Raw genomic sequence first — 14,052 nt, forward strand, 5'->3', positions numbered from 1 at the left:
ACGTACTGAGTTGTGATCTTGCCACCAGGGACTTGGGGAAGAACGAGCAAGTGCAGGCTGCAGTTACATGACTTCTTGCATTTAGGCAAACTCTGATTTTGTGAAGCCCTACTCATTTCTGGGGTTGTCTGCATGTGTGTGGCAAAACTGGCATATGGTGTCATGGTGGATTAATTTTGTTAAAACGTGGCGCAGTTTTCTGCACCTAAGAGAAGCAGCTTCATCGCTTTGGTCTGTGAGGCTGCAACTTTTGTCCTGCTGTAGCTTCCTGTAATCAGTGTGATTGGAAAAACTTGAAACTGGCCTGTGCTTTGGAACAAGTTAGAAGTACCCAGTGACTGTGAAGACTGCTGTTGAGTGTGCCGCTGCCACGGTGTGTGATGACCCCTTCCCTCCTGCAGCCAAGAGCTGGCGGCGCGGGCACGCGCGGGGCTCTTCTCCCGCCAGCTGGCAGTTCTGCCTGGGAGAGTCTTCACTATTGAGCGTGCAGGGTTGCAGCACTGCTGTTCCCTACATAAAGGCTGTTTTCTTCGTTTTAAAGTTGCTGGTAAATATGGATGTAATCTAGATTTTAAAAATCCTGTTAGGATTAATTATCCTAGAAGGTATATCCTAGGAAAAAAACATGTGTGTACATATATGCATATATGTATGTATACGCACACACGTATATATCCATCCTGTTTGTGACTTTAGCCCTCAAATGGGCCTTAAAGTATTTTTCGTATTCCTACTGGAGCATGTAAGGAAGAGCAAGAGTAGCATTAAAATGAACAAAATTCTTCATCTTTGTGAAGCTCACTCTGTCTCTTGTGGTTATTTTTTTCTTAGATTTTAGAAAGAGATCATAATGGGACCACCTAACTCATTCAGCTGGAAATCATGAAACAGTTCATGACCTTCCGAAATGCGCGTATTAGTTTTCCTACTGCCAGTTGAACTCTATAAGCAGAAGGTCGAGGAAGTCCTCTCTAGAGACTTCTGTCTGGTTGCTCTTCTGTTAATGAAAGGATTCCCAGAAGGATGGAGTCTTCGATCTGAGCGGGTCATGTTCCTGCTTTGTCTTGAGGGACTTCAGAAGAGAATCTTCTGTTTCTCTTTCTTAACAAAGGCAATTTTAAAATATTTTTGTACTTTCCCTTCTTAGTGGTCTTTAATGTGCCAGAGATGCACATTAGAAGACCTCAATTTGTTCTCTGTCCTTGTGTTACCAGCAGCCATGAGGCATTTCTCTGCCAGGACACACAAACATGTAACACAGCAATGTGTTGGAGGCAAGTGTAAGGGTCCTCGCTGCAGTGGAAGTGTGGATCACACCTGGACTCCACAGATACAGTCCACATTTGCTGCTTTTCTTACCTGGAGGTAGCAGACTCGGTGCTTAGTGCCTTGTGGACCCTCATCAGTGCCACTGTGCAAATCGGCAATGGAGAGCACTGCTGTGCTTTGGCAAGCCCTGTTGGCTTGCTCTCCGAGCCCAAATGTGTCAAATCTGCAGGGCTTTTGAGCTGCAACGGACAACCAACATGAACGCCCTCTCTTTCTCTAACGGTGGCATCTGTTCCTCTCCCCGCTAGTACCTGGCACTGTGTAGCTGGCGCAGCTTTTGCTTTCTCCATGGTTTTCATTTGCGGGAAGGCTGCACAAGCAGTGTCTGGCCTTTTTTCTCCTGATGTTATAGAAATAGTTGCTATCAGCAAACAGCAGTCTTTCTGCATGCCTGCGTTTTACTTGTGCATTAGGTATGTCCCCACCATGTGCTCCGCAGGTACTGTGGATTGCTTGTTTCTGAACACTCGCGCGTGTCCTATGGTTGCACCAACACTTGTGGTCCTTTAAATGCCTGAGGCCAGGATGCTGCTCGCGCTTTCCTCGGTGTGGTCCCCTTTCTTTGCACTGGGGACTCCTTGCTGTGTGCTGGGCCCCCAGTTACCACGTTAGGCTTTGACAGCGCTGTCTCAGTCTGGGGTAAGAGAAGGCTCCTTGTCGGGGCACTCAAAGCACTCGTACTCCTTCGCGAACAGGACACGGCAGTGTTGGAGTGCCGCCGTCGGTGCCCAGGCTGCCTGGGGGGCTCGGGTCGTTCGGGCGGTCTGCTACGAGGCTGTTCTAGTTTGGTAAGCTGTATGCACAAAATACCTCTCTCCAAAACTACTTGTAGTAAAAGCAGCTTGTTTCAGAAATCCAAAGGAAAAGTTACACTGTGTTACATTTCCAGCAGCCTGCGGGAAGAGATTACCTGAGACTTAATCCTGAAGATTGAAATAAGGTATCGTCCACTTGCCAATCTCCCCCACCCACCCAACGTAACCTTTCTTCTTTCCAGACAAAAATCCCTAAAGTCCGATCTTCTACTGAGTATTTTGGTAGCAATCATATAAACTGACAAGTGTATAGGTACAGTTTGATAACCAGACTCTTGTATTAAAAAGCAAGATAAAAGCGATTGAAGACTTAGATGCTGGAAGTTTGCCTCATTCTCAGCTGTGTGTGCTGAGGATCTATTCCGAAGAAACCAAACTGAGGGCAGAACACTTTTTTTTAGGGCCCTGTATAATTCCTTTCCAACTCCACGTGAATCTTGGATCGCTCGGCCGGCCTGCTTGTCTTTTGGAGCTTGACTACGTTTTTACGTTATTCCAATGTGTCAAAGAAAACAAAGCAAGAACCTTATTTGAGAAGACACTAGGGGTTTGGATCATTCTATAAAGTGATGATCCAGGGTTGATTTTTTAAGAAAACATTCTTTAAGCTGTTTGTTTTTACTGGAAAGCTATTTTACTTTTTAAGGAGAAATACTGACACATTTTCATCAGTCCACTGTACATCTGTGCACACAGTTGAAGCCTGAAAAATAAAAGCAGAAGTTTTTTTGTTCTGTGGCCAAAACTGTGCTCAGTAGAACATTGAGATCAAACTGTTAATTTGAAGAATTTAGACAGTTTCTGTGAATTTATCTTGAAACAGATGTGGATGGTTACAGAGCTGTCACTCAGTTATTTTTCAAGTGTTTAGCACCGTAATAGAGCACAGGAATCACTCAACTTGCCTGCCATAGCTGTGGCTTCCAGTTGTCCATGTCCAGGTTGAGTGATTGATCAGATACCTCAGATAACATCGCTCCTGCTCCCCATCTCAGGTGGCTATCAGACTTCTTAAGAATTTTGAAGATGGTTATGTGAAGAGCAAAAAAACTTATGTCAATACAGATAAAAGAGGAGGAACTTAAAGTTCTGTCAAGGTACATAATTATTTTTCTAAAGTAAGTGTTTTTGGAAAGTGAATTAAAAGCATAGAAAATATTGTTGATGCCCAGCGGTAGTTCTTATTTCCGTTTGGCCCCACTACTGTTAAAACCATAGGTTGCTATTATGAAGCAATAGCCAGCAGTTTTAAAATGGGCAGATATGAATCATCTAAGTGGTCTTGGAATTCTGTTTTGATGGAAGGAAAATAATACTAATAGCTCTGGTTTTATAAAAAGTTTAGCTATAGTCCTCAGGGCTTTCACTGTTCATCTATATCACCTTACCACTCTGATACTACAAGTCAATCAACCTTCTACTGCAAAATATTCCCAAAGAACTATTTGCTTTATTTATCTGTAGGATAAGCAGAAGCACATGGTGTCGTAAAAGGTTAATACCACATCTGGACTCCAGCTTTTGGCTGGCCAACTGATCTAGTTTTACTCTAAACTACTCACTTTAAAAAGAATAAGTAATTGCACTCTGTAATTGCAGTATATAAAAATAATACACAATTACATTGAAGTGCAGTATATAGAAATAATGAACAGCTGAATTTAATTACCATCTTGGTCATTGTATTCACAAAATTTTTGGAGATGAAATAAATGGTGAGCAGTTCAAAATGAACTTAGCAAACTAGCTAACTTTACAATGCATAATAACTTGGAAGACTTTTTTTCTATAAAACCTTTTGTACAATATTTTATTTAAAAATATTATCAGGACTGGCAGATATGCTTTAGCGCGGCACACATGTGGCACTTTCTCTAGTATTTTACAAATGCTTTTGCAGCTAGTTGCAACCTGATGGTACAATGTTTTATTAATGATAAAACCAAGAAGGCTGCTAACTGTGATAAATGTGTGCACTGTGGTTACTGTTTTCAGCAATTTGGATGTATTCCCCAGCACACAGTCTGCAGAAATTATTTGATTTCATGGCAAAATGACTACACCAGAGCAGAATATTGCTATTTATCACTGGGCCATTCTGTTATTAAGATATGTCCTAGGCTTGTGCCTAGAAGATTTTTTTCTATTTGCATCACCAGCCTATGAGGCAATGAGACTGTTTTAAGCTTGCTGATGCTCCCAGGACAAATACTGGCCAAATAATCCAAAGCTGATGGGTTTCAGTTTTCATCATTCTCACCGTAATGTGAGGGGTGTATTTTGTTCCCATCTCCCAGTACCAGATTGCATAGTGAAGCTGTTTTGGTTGAGGGGAGGGGAACAGGCCCTGTAGGACTTTGATTTTGAAGAGGGCGCAGGCTGGATTGGTCGGGGCAGGAGGCTGAGGAGGTGGCGGTTGTGCCAAGGCCACAAAGAACAGAGTGGAAATGACAAGTAGACCTACTCGTGCCTGGGCTGAAGTTTCTGGATGGTGAGCAACGCTTTTGGTTCCTGTTGCTGCTCAATCTCCCAATGGGCCATTTAGAAACCAGTTTTGCTTGAGGTGACTGAGCTCTGCTGTCAGTGCAACACTGTGATAGTGGATCTTGTGCTCTGAAACTCCTGCAGCACCGGGCCTTCTCGCGTTGAGCGTTGCACGCGGCGCGCTGCTGGGCGAGCTCCCTGTGCAGGAGATGTTGCTCTGGGAAGACCAAGAGACCTTTTGTTCTGGGAGTCTTGTAGCTAGGTTTTTTTTTTTTAAGCTATTGCAACTTTTCATATCTTAAAAACAGCTTTATATTATGCTTGGAATTGCACCTGTGTTTTTCTTTAACAAAGCTAATCACAGTTGACTAGAGCACAGCTGTTAGAAGGGACTACAGACATGTCAGCTTAGGCAGAAGTTTCTATCAGGAGGTACGTGGCAGGATATTTATCAGATATAATCAGCACAGACAGTCACGGGAAGATCTCACCCCTCAATGTGGTAGTAGAAAGCTGTTTCTTTTCTGTCCCATCAATATCCTGAAGAGCTCAGTTAAGTTGTAGTGACTGAGTGGACAATGTATATTTTGTGACTTGTCACTCTTGTCTGCTTTTCTCTGGATTTGCTGCTACAGACACTCTCGTGATGCAATTAATTCGTGCACTTACACATTGGGTCTCTTCTGTAGTCTTGACAGTACATTTTGATTTTAGCTTTACCTCTGCGAAGTACCTGGGTACTTCTGGTATAGTAAAAGCATAGCCAAGAACACTGCACAAGAAAATCAGTAACATATCCCAGTTAAATGGCCTGTAATAAGATGTGAAATGGGAATGATGCTGATTGTTTTTTAATAGAGATTTCTGGTAATGCTGAGGGCTCTTTCCAAAGGTAGTGGTTTTTAGTTGTTCCATGGAAAAGCGTAGTGTGGTTTCCTTCAGAGTTTCCCTTATATGCCACAGTGAGTAAATGTTAAAAAAAAAAAAAAAAAAAAGTAACTTGCAGAAAATTTGTATGTGGGAGAAGAATCAGACGACTGCTCTCTGTTTGTACATGGATGGATAGCCAAGTTAATTATTCTTCACGTACTAATTTTACAAAAAGCCTGTTAGCTGTAGTGTTTCTTGAACTGCTAAGACTGACTTCACTCTTAACTTTTGCTTTAATTATGCTGAACTTCTAGTACGGCTTTTTTTTTTTAACTATAAGAACTTTATTGGCATAAAGCTGTTCTAGTAGATTAGATAATCAGGGCAGATATCAACATTTTTTTAAAGCAATATTCTGGTGTGTAAAAATATTTACATTTAATGCACAAAATATCTTATTTCTAAACAAGTTACTGTTTAGATTGACCATGAGGCAGCAAAGTGCCCTTGTGGCCAGGAAGGCCAATGGTCTCCTACGGTGCATTGGGAAGAGTGTTGCCAGCAGGTTGAGGGAGGTGATCCTGCCCCTCTACTCAGCCTGGGGAGGCCTCATCTCCAGTACTGTGTCCAGTTCTGGGCTCCCCAGTGCAAGAGAGACATGGAGCTACTGGAGAGAGTCCAGCGTAGGGCTATGAGGATGATCAGAGGGCTGGAGCACCTGCCCTGTGAGGAACGGCTGCGAGAGCTGGGCCTCTTCAGCCTGGGGAAGAGAAGACTGAGGGGGGATCTGATCAATGTGTACAAGTACCCGAAGGGAGGGTGTCCAGGGGACGGGGACAAACTCTTTTCAGTTGTCCTGTGTGACAGGACAAGAGGCAATGGGCAGAAATTGAAGCACAGGCAGTTCCGCCTGACCGTGAGGGGGAATTTCTTCCCTGTGAGAGTGACGGAGCCCTGGCACAGGTTGCCCAGAGAGGTCGTGGAGTCTCCTTCTCTGGAGATAGTCAAAGCCTGCTTGGATGCAACCCTGTCTATGATGCTCTAGGTGACCCTGCTTGAGCAGGGGGGTTGGACTCGATCTCCAGAGGTCCCTTCCAACCTTACTGATTCTATGATTATCCCTAGAAGATGCAAAACTACGAAGATGACACCATTCTACTGGGAAACCAGAGGACCAGAGGGAATGCTGCTTTTGCCTGGATCAGCAGGCTGCCGTTGGTTTCAGCAGGGTAGCACCTATTAATGATAGATCTGAAAATCTGTCCAAAGGCAGCTTGTACTTCCCTGGCTGTCAAGGCGAGCTCTTAGCAAATTTAAACCAGCTACAGGAAGGGAGCAGAAAGCAAGAGGTGGACCGGGGACTAGGTGCCCTCATGTTTTTCTCTGGCCAAAATGTTTAGCAGCAAGTTAGGGATTGCAGTTTCCTGTGTGATGGACATCTTATTTCCATGAGACTGCTGATATAATTATGTTACTACAATCTTAATTAGTTCTCATCAGTTTCACAAAGAGCAGCTGTATTTATATGTAGTAAGCCTGCTATTCTAAAAATAAAAACACACATGCAAAGCGGAGCATTAGCAGAGCTTTGACCCTTCGTTCAGCGTAAGGGTTCAGGAGGGATCCGAAGGAAACCTCCGTTGGTCAACATTCTGTGCTGATAGAAAATGCCACAGAACAGAAGTGAAGCTGGGAATTGTAAGAACATATTTTCAAAAATAACTTAATGCATCAGTTAACTTGAGATTTCATCTTTGCAAACCTAACATAATTTGTTTTACACTTATATTGGTTTTCAAAGTAATCTTAAAAAGATCTGGGAAAAAAGACTTGCTCATGTTGTTTACTTCTTGAGCACTCTTTGTTCTTATTTTTGTAAATGTTTGTAGAGTTTATGGTATATCCAAAAAAAACCCCCTAGGATTCTAAGGTTTTTACTGTTTCTATGTTGTGTAGATGTGTACATGAGTGAATTTCTGCTCTGTACATTGTTCTTTGTGCAATTAAATTGCAATTAATATGTAGTTAAGTCCTACTGCTGCAAAATATTAGCATGTTGCACAGTATTTTAGCAAACCATAAAAATGGAGAAGGTCTAAAGGACTTGAAATCATTAAAAGGAAGCTATTGTTCAACAAACTGTAGCTTTCTGTCATCTTGTAACTTTATAATAAATGCAAGATGCCGAAGGGAAGGGAGCCAAGTATTAGTGTGGTCCTAAGAGACCAAACAAGGGATGGAGCTACTTCAATGTGTCGCACAGATGTTTCTTCTGTGTGGATGGCTTCGGCGTTTGCCTCCGCTGCTGGTTCACTGAAGGCAGTGGAGTCGCTCGCTGCCCGGGCCGTCCCCGCGCGGCGGCAGCGGCGGCCCTCTGCGCACGGAGGCGCCCGGCGCGCGCGGTGCCTCTGTTTTGGGGACGCGCCCTGCACGCCAGCGGCCCTGGGCTGCCCCTCCGCACCGGGGGAGCGCGCGGCGCTTGCTCGCGGGCCCGAGTCCGAAGCCGTTCGCCGGGCGGGCGGTGCTCCCGAGCCCGTGTCTCGCCCCTCCTGCGCGCCAGCGGGCCTCGGCAGCGCCCGAGCTCTGCAGGCTCCTGTGGCGCGCGCGGCGGGGGGCTGCGTCGCTCAACTCGGTGGCGCTGCCCCGAGACGAGTCGGGCCTCGCTCGCGAGTCTCAGTGCCTCAGCCCCGTGGGCGGGGGGCTGCTGTGAGAGAGGTAGGACGCTCCCCGCGCCCGCGGGCCGTGTTTGCCTGGCGCCGTGAGCAGCGGCTGCGGAGCCGGGCGTCCCCGAGCGCGCGAGGAGCGCTGCCGGCAAAGCTCCCGCCGCGGAAGGCGATGCCCCCCGACTGCCAGCGCGTGGGTGCCAGGGTGAGGTAAAGCAAACCAAAAATTTCCCGAAGTTGGCCATTGCTTCAATTTCCCTGCAGGCTTAAATCGAAAAGGTGCTTTTGAATGTGAAGCAAAGCCTCTCCTCCCCCTCCCTATTTCCTGTAATCCTAAAGGAAGGCAACAAATGCCCAGTTTGGGGCAGGTTTAGCTCAGCTGGTTAGAGCGTGGTGCTGCTCGTGCCGAGCTCGCGGGTTCGGTCCCCGTACGGGGTTGGGCTAGATGATCTCCAGAGGTCCCTTCCAGCCTTACCGTTCTGTGGCTCTAATGAAGTTCTAGAGGACTTTGGTTATGGTTATTTCTGTTCTGCTCAGAGTCAGTATTAAATTTGCAAACTGTGTCATGTTGCTGCTGATGGAGGCTTGAAGCAACAGTGAATATTTCTGTCTCGAAAGTGTGCTTTGGGTCAGGCTTAAGCCTAAGCTCTTGGCACGTTTGTAAGCGTCTCTGAAGCTTGCCCTGTCTGACCGCGCGAACGAGCGCCCTCCGTTTCGGAGAGTGGCAAGCCTTCGTGGGGGTGTAGCGACCGCGTGCGAAGCGGGGTACGAGGCGTGTTAGACACGTGTAATTAGGCACTTCTAAAACCAGAGGCGAAGGCTGCCTCCCCTGCGCACCCCGAGTGCGAACGGTCCTGTGTCACTGTGTCTGTTCGGCCGGAGAAGCCTCGTTATTTCTGATGAGAGGCGTAAGGAGGTTCAGCTGATCCGGTGGTTTGGTGGTCTGAAACCAGCTCAGATGCGAACAGCAGAGCCAGATCTGCACCTTCCCCTCTTTAACATCGCTGATAGGGTGCCGCCAAGCACGGGTATGTGTTTGTCTCTCGGGTGAGCGGAGGCAAATGACGAGTCTTTACAGCGTTATCTACAATTAACAGCAATAATTTCTCTGCTACGGGTTTGATGTCCTGCTTCTTTTTGCAGGGCCAGTGAAGAGGCATACCGTGACTGCATTTCTCTTAATGAAAAGATAGTAACATTGTTTAAAACCCTTTACTTTCTTAATTTTGAATTATGCAGAATAATCCAGAATTAAGCTTAATCAAATCTAGAATTTTCAGTTAAAAGAGCTTTGAAAATAAAAAGCTCGATGGTTGCTGATCTACAGCCTAATACCTGAAGAAGCTGTTGAAATCTGTTAGAAAGGCCAGCGGTGCCCCAAGGAAGGGCAAGCAGACTGCTTTTGAGTCCAGTAAATAGCAAACATGTTTAGATTTCCCCTAGAGCTAAATATAAACATAGAGGTCATTTGGTGAGCATAAAACTTTTTTTTTTAATAGCGCAGTACCACAGAGCTAACTGTACTACTGTAAAAGTTGTGTTAGTATTTCCATTATAAATCCTTTTTTTCAGGATTTTTAATGTAGCTGTAAAAATCTGTCTCAGACTGAAACTTGGCAAGTTCTGCCAGGGAATGAACTTGTTTCTTTTTAAACTGAAGTGTATCTGAATTCTTTAAGTTTGAGGATTTTGTAAGCCTTTGCAGAGTACTAGTTGCTGTAATGCCATTAAGAATGCTCAGGGGCTTCTCGGGTGAAAGGAAACAGCTTGGGGTGCTGGTGTGTGTGTAAAATACTGATGATTTAGTATACAATGAGATATCTTGTATTATCTGTCTAGTTAAATCGTCCTTTGTGGTGAAGAGATTGTAAAGCTCGAGGAAAACAAGCAAGTTAGCTGCCCAGGGAGACAAAATGCAGGCAGGCCCGGAGCAGGCTTTTCTGCAAAGCTCTGCAGGGTTTGCGGATCCTGGCTTACGGTATTGTGGCTGCTCCTTGGCCGAGCTGGTCTGTGAGAGCTGATTGTGTGCTGCCTCGCGCTGAATCTCGTGGGGATGTGGGGATGAATGCAGAGCGGGATTAGACCGGCAAACCTGCGATCTGGCCAGGACTCAGGAGGTGGGAGTTGATGGGTCTCCTGCCTTGGTGCTCCCCATCCTGGGGAGCGCGAGAATGGTTTCTCCTGGAGGCGTTTAGCGTAGAGCTTCCAAGGAAAGCAGTGGGAATGGTGTGTGTTCCTGTGTCTTCACTGACACAGAAAGTAATTCTGGCGACTGCTTCCTTCCTTGTCCCTGTCCACAAATTCTAATGCCCCAGTGCTTTGGGCATATAGTACTTACCCTGTGTGATCTGAAATGCCTTAACCATGAGGCTTCTCAAATTTCTTCTAGGCTACTTGAAAATGGCATAGGTAAATGCAAGACAGTTTTTCCTGAATTTAGAGTTACATTTTAGTTTTGTTTCACAGAGGGCTTGAGAGTTTATCCATGCAGTATCGTTACTCGTTCTGAGGTGAACTTTGCAAGAAGTGCATCTCAGCCGTCCACTCAGCACACTGTGATGTGAAAGCTTCAGCTTTATTTTGTGTTCAGTTATCTCTCAAGCTTTCACTGAGCTGCTGTCCAGGCTTATCTGAAGTTGCTTTTTGTTAATCAGTTTTGCTTCATCCTTCGTTCTAGCATATATTCTCTCTGCACATCAGCTGTCCGAATCCATACAAGTATGTTTTATATATTCAAATAGACTGTAGAAGGACGGGAATGCCTTATCTTTTTCAAGCAAGATTTCATAGCAGTAGATCATTTGGGATGGAAAGTAAATAGAATGTTAAGCTGTGATTATGTTGTTGAGGTATAGCTTTCATAAACTATTAAATTATTAAATCATTCATTAAATCATCCCACAGTGATAGTGGAGATGTACAGCTGCTGAATTAAGATTGGCATTGCTGTGAGCTGGCAAGATGTATGTGCTGAGGTAAGATGTACTCTGAGCTTTTAGGACTTCAGTGCGTCTTGGTGGCTAATATTACAGACATTTTTAGAAGGGAACCAAATAAGAGCTTGCACCCTCTTACTATATGTAGATATTAGAACATTATTTTTACAGACCTGTACAACACTGGTGATGTGATTGGTATCTTAGAGGATCTGCAGTGACTCCTGTTATAACCAGTTACTCCCCGTGTTGCCTTGCAGTTCAGGACGTGTTGCATGCAGAATTTTGCCTCTTCTGTGAGATGGCTATAGGTGCTCACACAAGATGCTGAAAATGCTGCCTGCCTGCCTGCTGCGAAGGGGCATCCTTTACTGATGGGACAGGATGTTTTGGGAATGTGCCTAGCTGAAGTGCCCATAAGCAGTGTGGGTTACAAAAGGCTAGAAATGCCCTGCGTGTGCTTCTTGGGGCCTCGGGGAGGCTTTCCCAGGACTTCGGAGCTTGGGTCAGGGCTGAGCTAGCTAGCATCTGTAATCTCGTTTAAGGAAATGCTTGTATATTATGTGTTGCCTTCATAACACTTGTGTAATATTTAGCTCCATTTTTCACTCCTGCTACTGACAAAAGCTGGATTATCTATCGGCATATTCAGATTACAGATTTCGCATAACTTGTTGGTGTCCCTGTTCATTAATAAGATGCCAGCTGCTTATTATTAACTTCTGATGTCTTTCTCTCCCCTTTCTTCAGAGGCCTTTGAGTTTTTGCTTCGCTTTGCTGAGAATCGCACAAGTTCCCTGTTTGAGACAGCTTACAGACCTATGGCAAAAGAAGCAGCAGAGCCAGTTAAAGAACTGTTCACAGACCTCTCCCTCTACATCCTGGGCGCAGACACTACTGTGGAAAGTGCAGTGTTACGGTTCTTCGACAGCCTCTTTCCTCTGGTGTACAGTCGGCTGATAAACCCAGGAATTACAGATTTATCAGAGGAGTATACAGAGTGTCTACGGCTTACGAGGCAAGACGTAAATCCTTTTGGACGCTATTCTAAGAGTATGGTTACGGAGCTGTCAAAATCTCTTTGGGCCAGCAGGATGCTAAGCCAGGCCCTCAGCATGGGCATCGAAGTGATAAATACTACTGAACACGTGGCTCTTACGAAGGAGTGCAGCAGGGCGCTGGTGAGGATGCAGTACTGCCCGCACTGCCAGGGCCTGACGCTCATCAGACCCTGCGCGGGGTACTGCCTGAACGTGATGAGGGGCTGCTTGGCCAGCGTGTCGGAGCTGGACGCGCAGTGGAGGGAGTACATCTCCACGCTGGAATATCTGACTAACGAAATGGCCGCGTCGCATGACCTGGAAACGGCGCTGACGGGAGTCCGGAGCTCGGTCAACGAAGCCATCCTGCACGCGCAGCTGAACGGGCCGCAGCTCTCTGCCACGGTGAGCGCTCGCCCGCCGCGGGCTTTCGTTTGATGAGTGAACGTCTGAACGATGCGGTGGGCTGCTGGCGTCGCTTGTTGGCCTTCAACTAGGTCTTTGTCAGTAGTCCGTGAGGGTATTACGGGTAATTATGATAGGGTTCAGCAGAATCTGCTTTGAAACGAAAGAGGAAATGGTTACCTGAGGAGCAATCTTGTAGAGCCCTGAACAGCTCTGGCTTGTTTGTAGGGTTTTCTAAACAAAACCATTCGGCATATAATATCCTTGATACCAACAATGTATTTTTATACTCTAAAACTTATGCGTGTAGCAGTCTGGGAGTGCTTGCACTAGAACGTGAGAGGGCATCCCACGAGGGGGAGGCAAGCAATTTATTTTTTCATAATTTTAGAGACCCTTTGTTTTTGTGCTGACCATTGAGATACTTCAAAGGGAATACAGGACTACAGTAAGTACAGTGGTGCTACAAAAGCAGTAAGAAAGTGGAGAAAAACATGAAAAATCTTAATTTTCAGGGCTTACATAAACAAATGTTAAACATATACTACGACTGGTCCCATCTTTTGTCTGTGGCAGGGTCTGGAGGACAGAACTACAGTGGTGGAATAAATAATGGCAACTCATAACTGACAGGTTCTCTCAAGGTGTTGAAAATGAGACCAGAAATTGTTGAAATGACTAATAATTGAGTTGGCTACATCCATGTGAAATTCCACAGGATTGTTAATGGAAAAAAAAATGCAGCAGTTTGGCCCCAAGCAGGGTTGAGGCTAATCTGATTGTTCTGGCTGCCCAGGAAGTGAAGGAATTCATGCAGGGAGTAAATGAGAAGGAAACAAGAAGGAATTAGGTTAATTCCTGGGACTCTGATCACCATATTATGTAAAGAAAAAAGTACTGGAAAGATTCTAGAAGGAGGAGGTGTAATCAAAGGCGTTCTAAACTAGGAAGTATTTTGTCAGAAGAAAACGCCTGTGTGTAGCCTTCCAAGATGCCTAACATCACAACTCTCCGGTTTGTAAGAGCTGAGAGAGCTGGGGGCTGACAGTCAGCAGTGCGGAGATGGAAAAAAACATGTTTAGTAATCTGATGGAAAGAGTTTTCCCAGGGTATTTGCAGTTAGCATCTGAGTTCATGTTGCCTCAGGTACTCTATTCCTTTTTATCAATGACGCTTGAATCCGCTAGTTTAGTGGACATCCAAGGATAAACACGAAATATTAGGAAAATATTGGTCTGATTTTTGGAGAGCGTGCTTGTGATTTTGGAGGGGTATTGTACAGTATTGTACAGATGTCTCCTTGGTGGCATTGTAGACTAATGTGGGCTGTAAAGCACTCTTGCACAGAGCACATGATGAACAAATATTCTTACATCTGTTCTACTTACTACCCTATGATACTATTTTTTGCAAGACTCTAGAAGGGAAAAGAAAATATATTCTGTCTTGTAACATATGAGTTTTCTATGGTAGCAAGGACTGACAATAAATATTTCTCAAAAATCATCAT

General features: G+C 45.1%; 1 protein-coding gene across 1 annotated transcript in view; it reads left to right on the forward strand.

Moving 5' to 3' along the window:
- The window catches only part of LOC146595241 (glypican-5-like), a 366,200-nt gene that overhangs the window by 68,890 nt on the left and 283,258 nt on the right, over positions 1 to 14,052 (forward strand). Inside the window, exon 4 of the mRNA XM_085306113.1 lies at positions 11,848 to 12,542. Coding sequence (XP_085162239.1) covers positions 11,848 to 12,542 — 695 coding nt within the window. The remainder of the gene's footprint in view (positions 1 to 11,847; positions 12,543 to 14,052) is intronic.

The sequence above is a fragment of the Rhea americana genome, unplaced genomic scaffold, assembly GCF_003343005.1.
Source record: "Rhea americana isolate MKP2758 unplaced genomic scaffold, rheAme1 scaffold_231, whole genome shotgun sequence".
In the NCBI taxonomy this organism is placed as follows: domain Eukaryota; kingdom Metazoa; phylum Chordata; class Aves; order Rheiformes; family Rheidae; genus Rhea; species Rhea americana.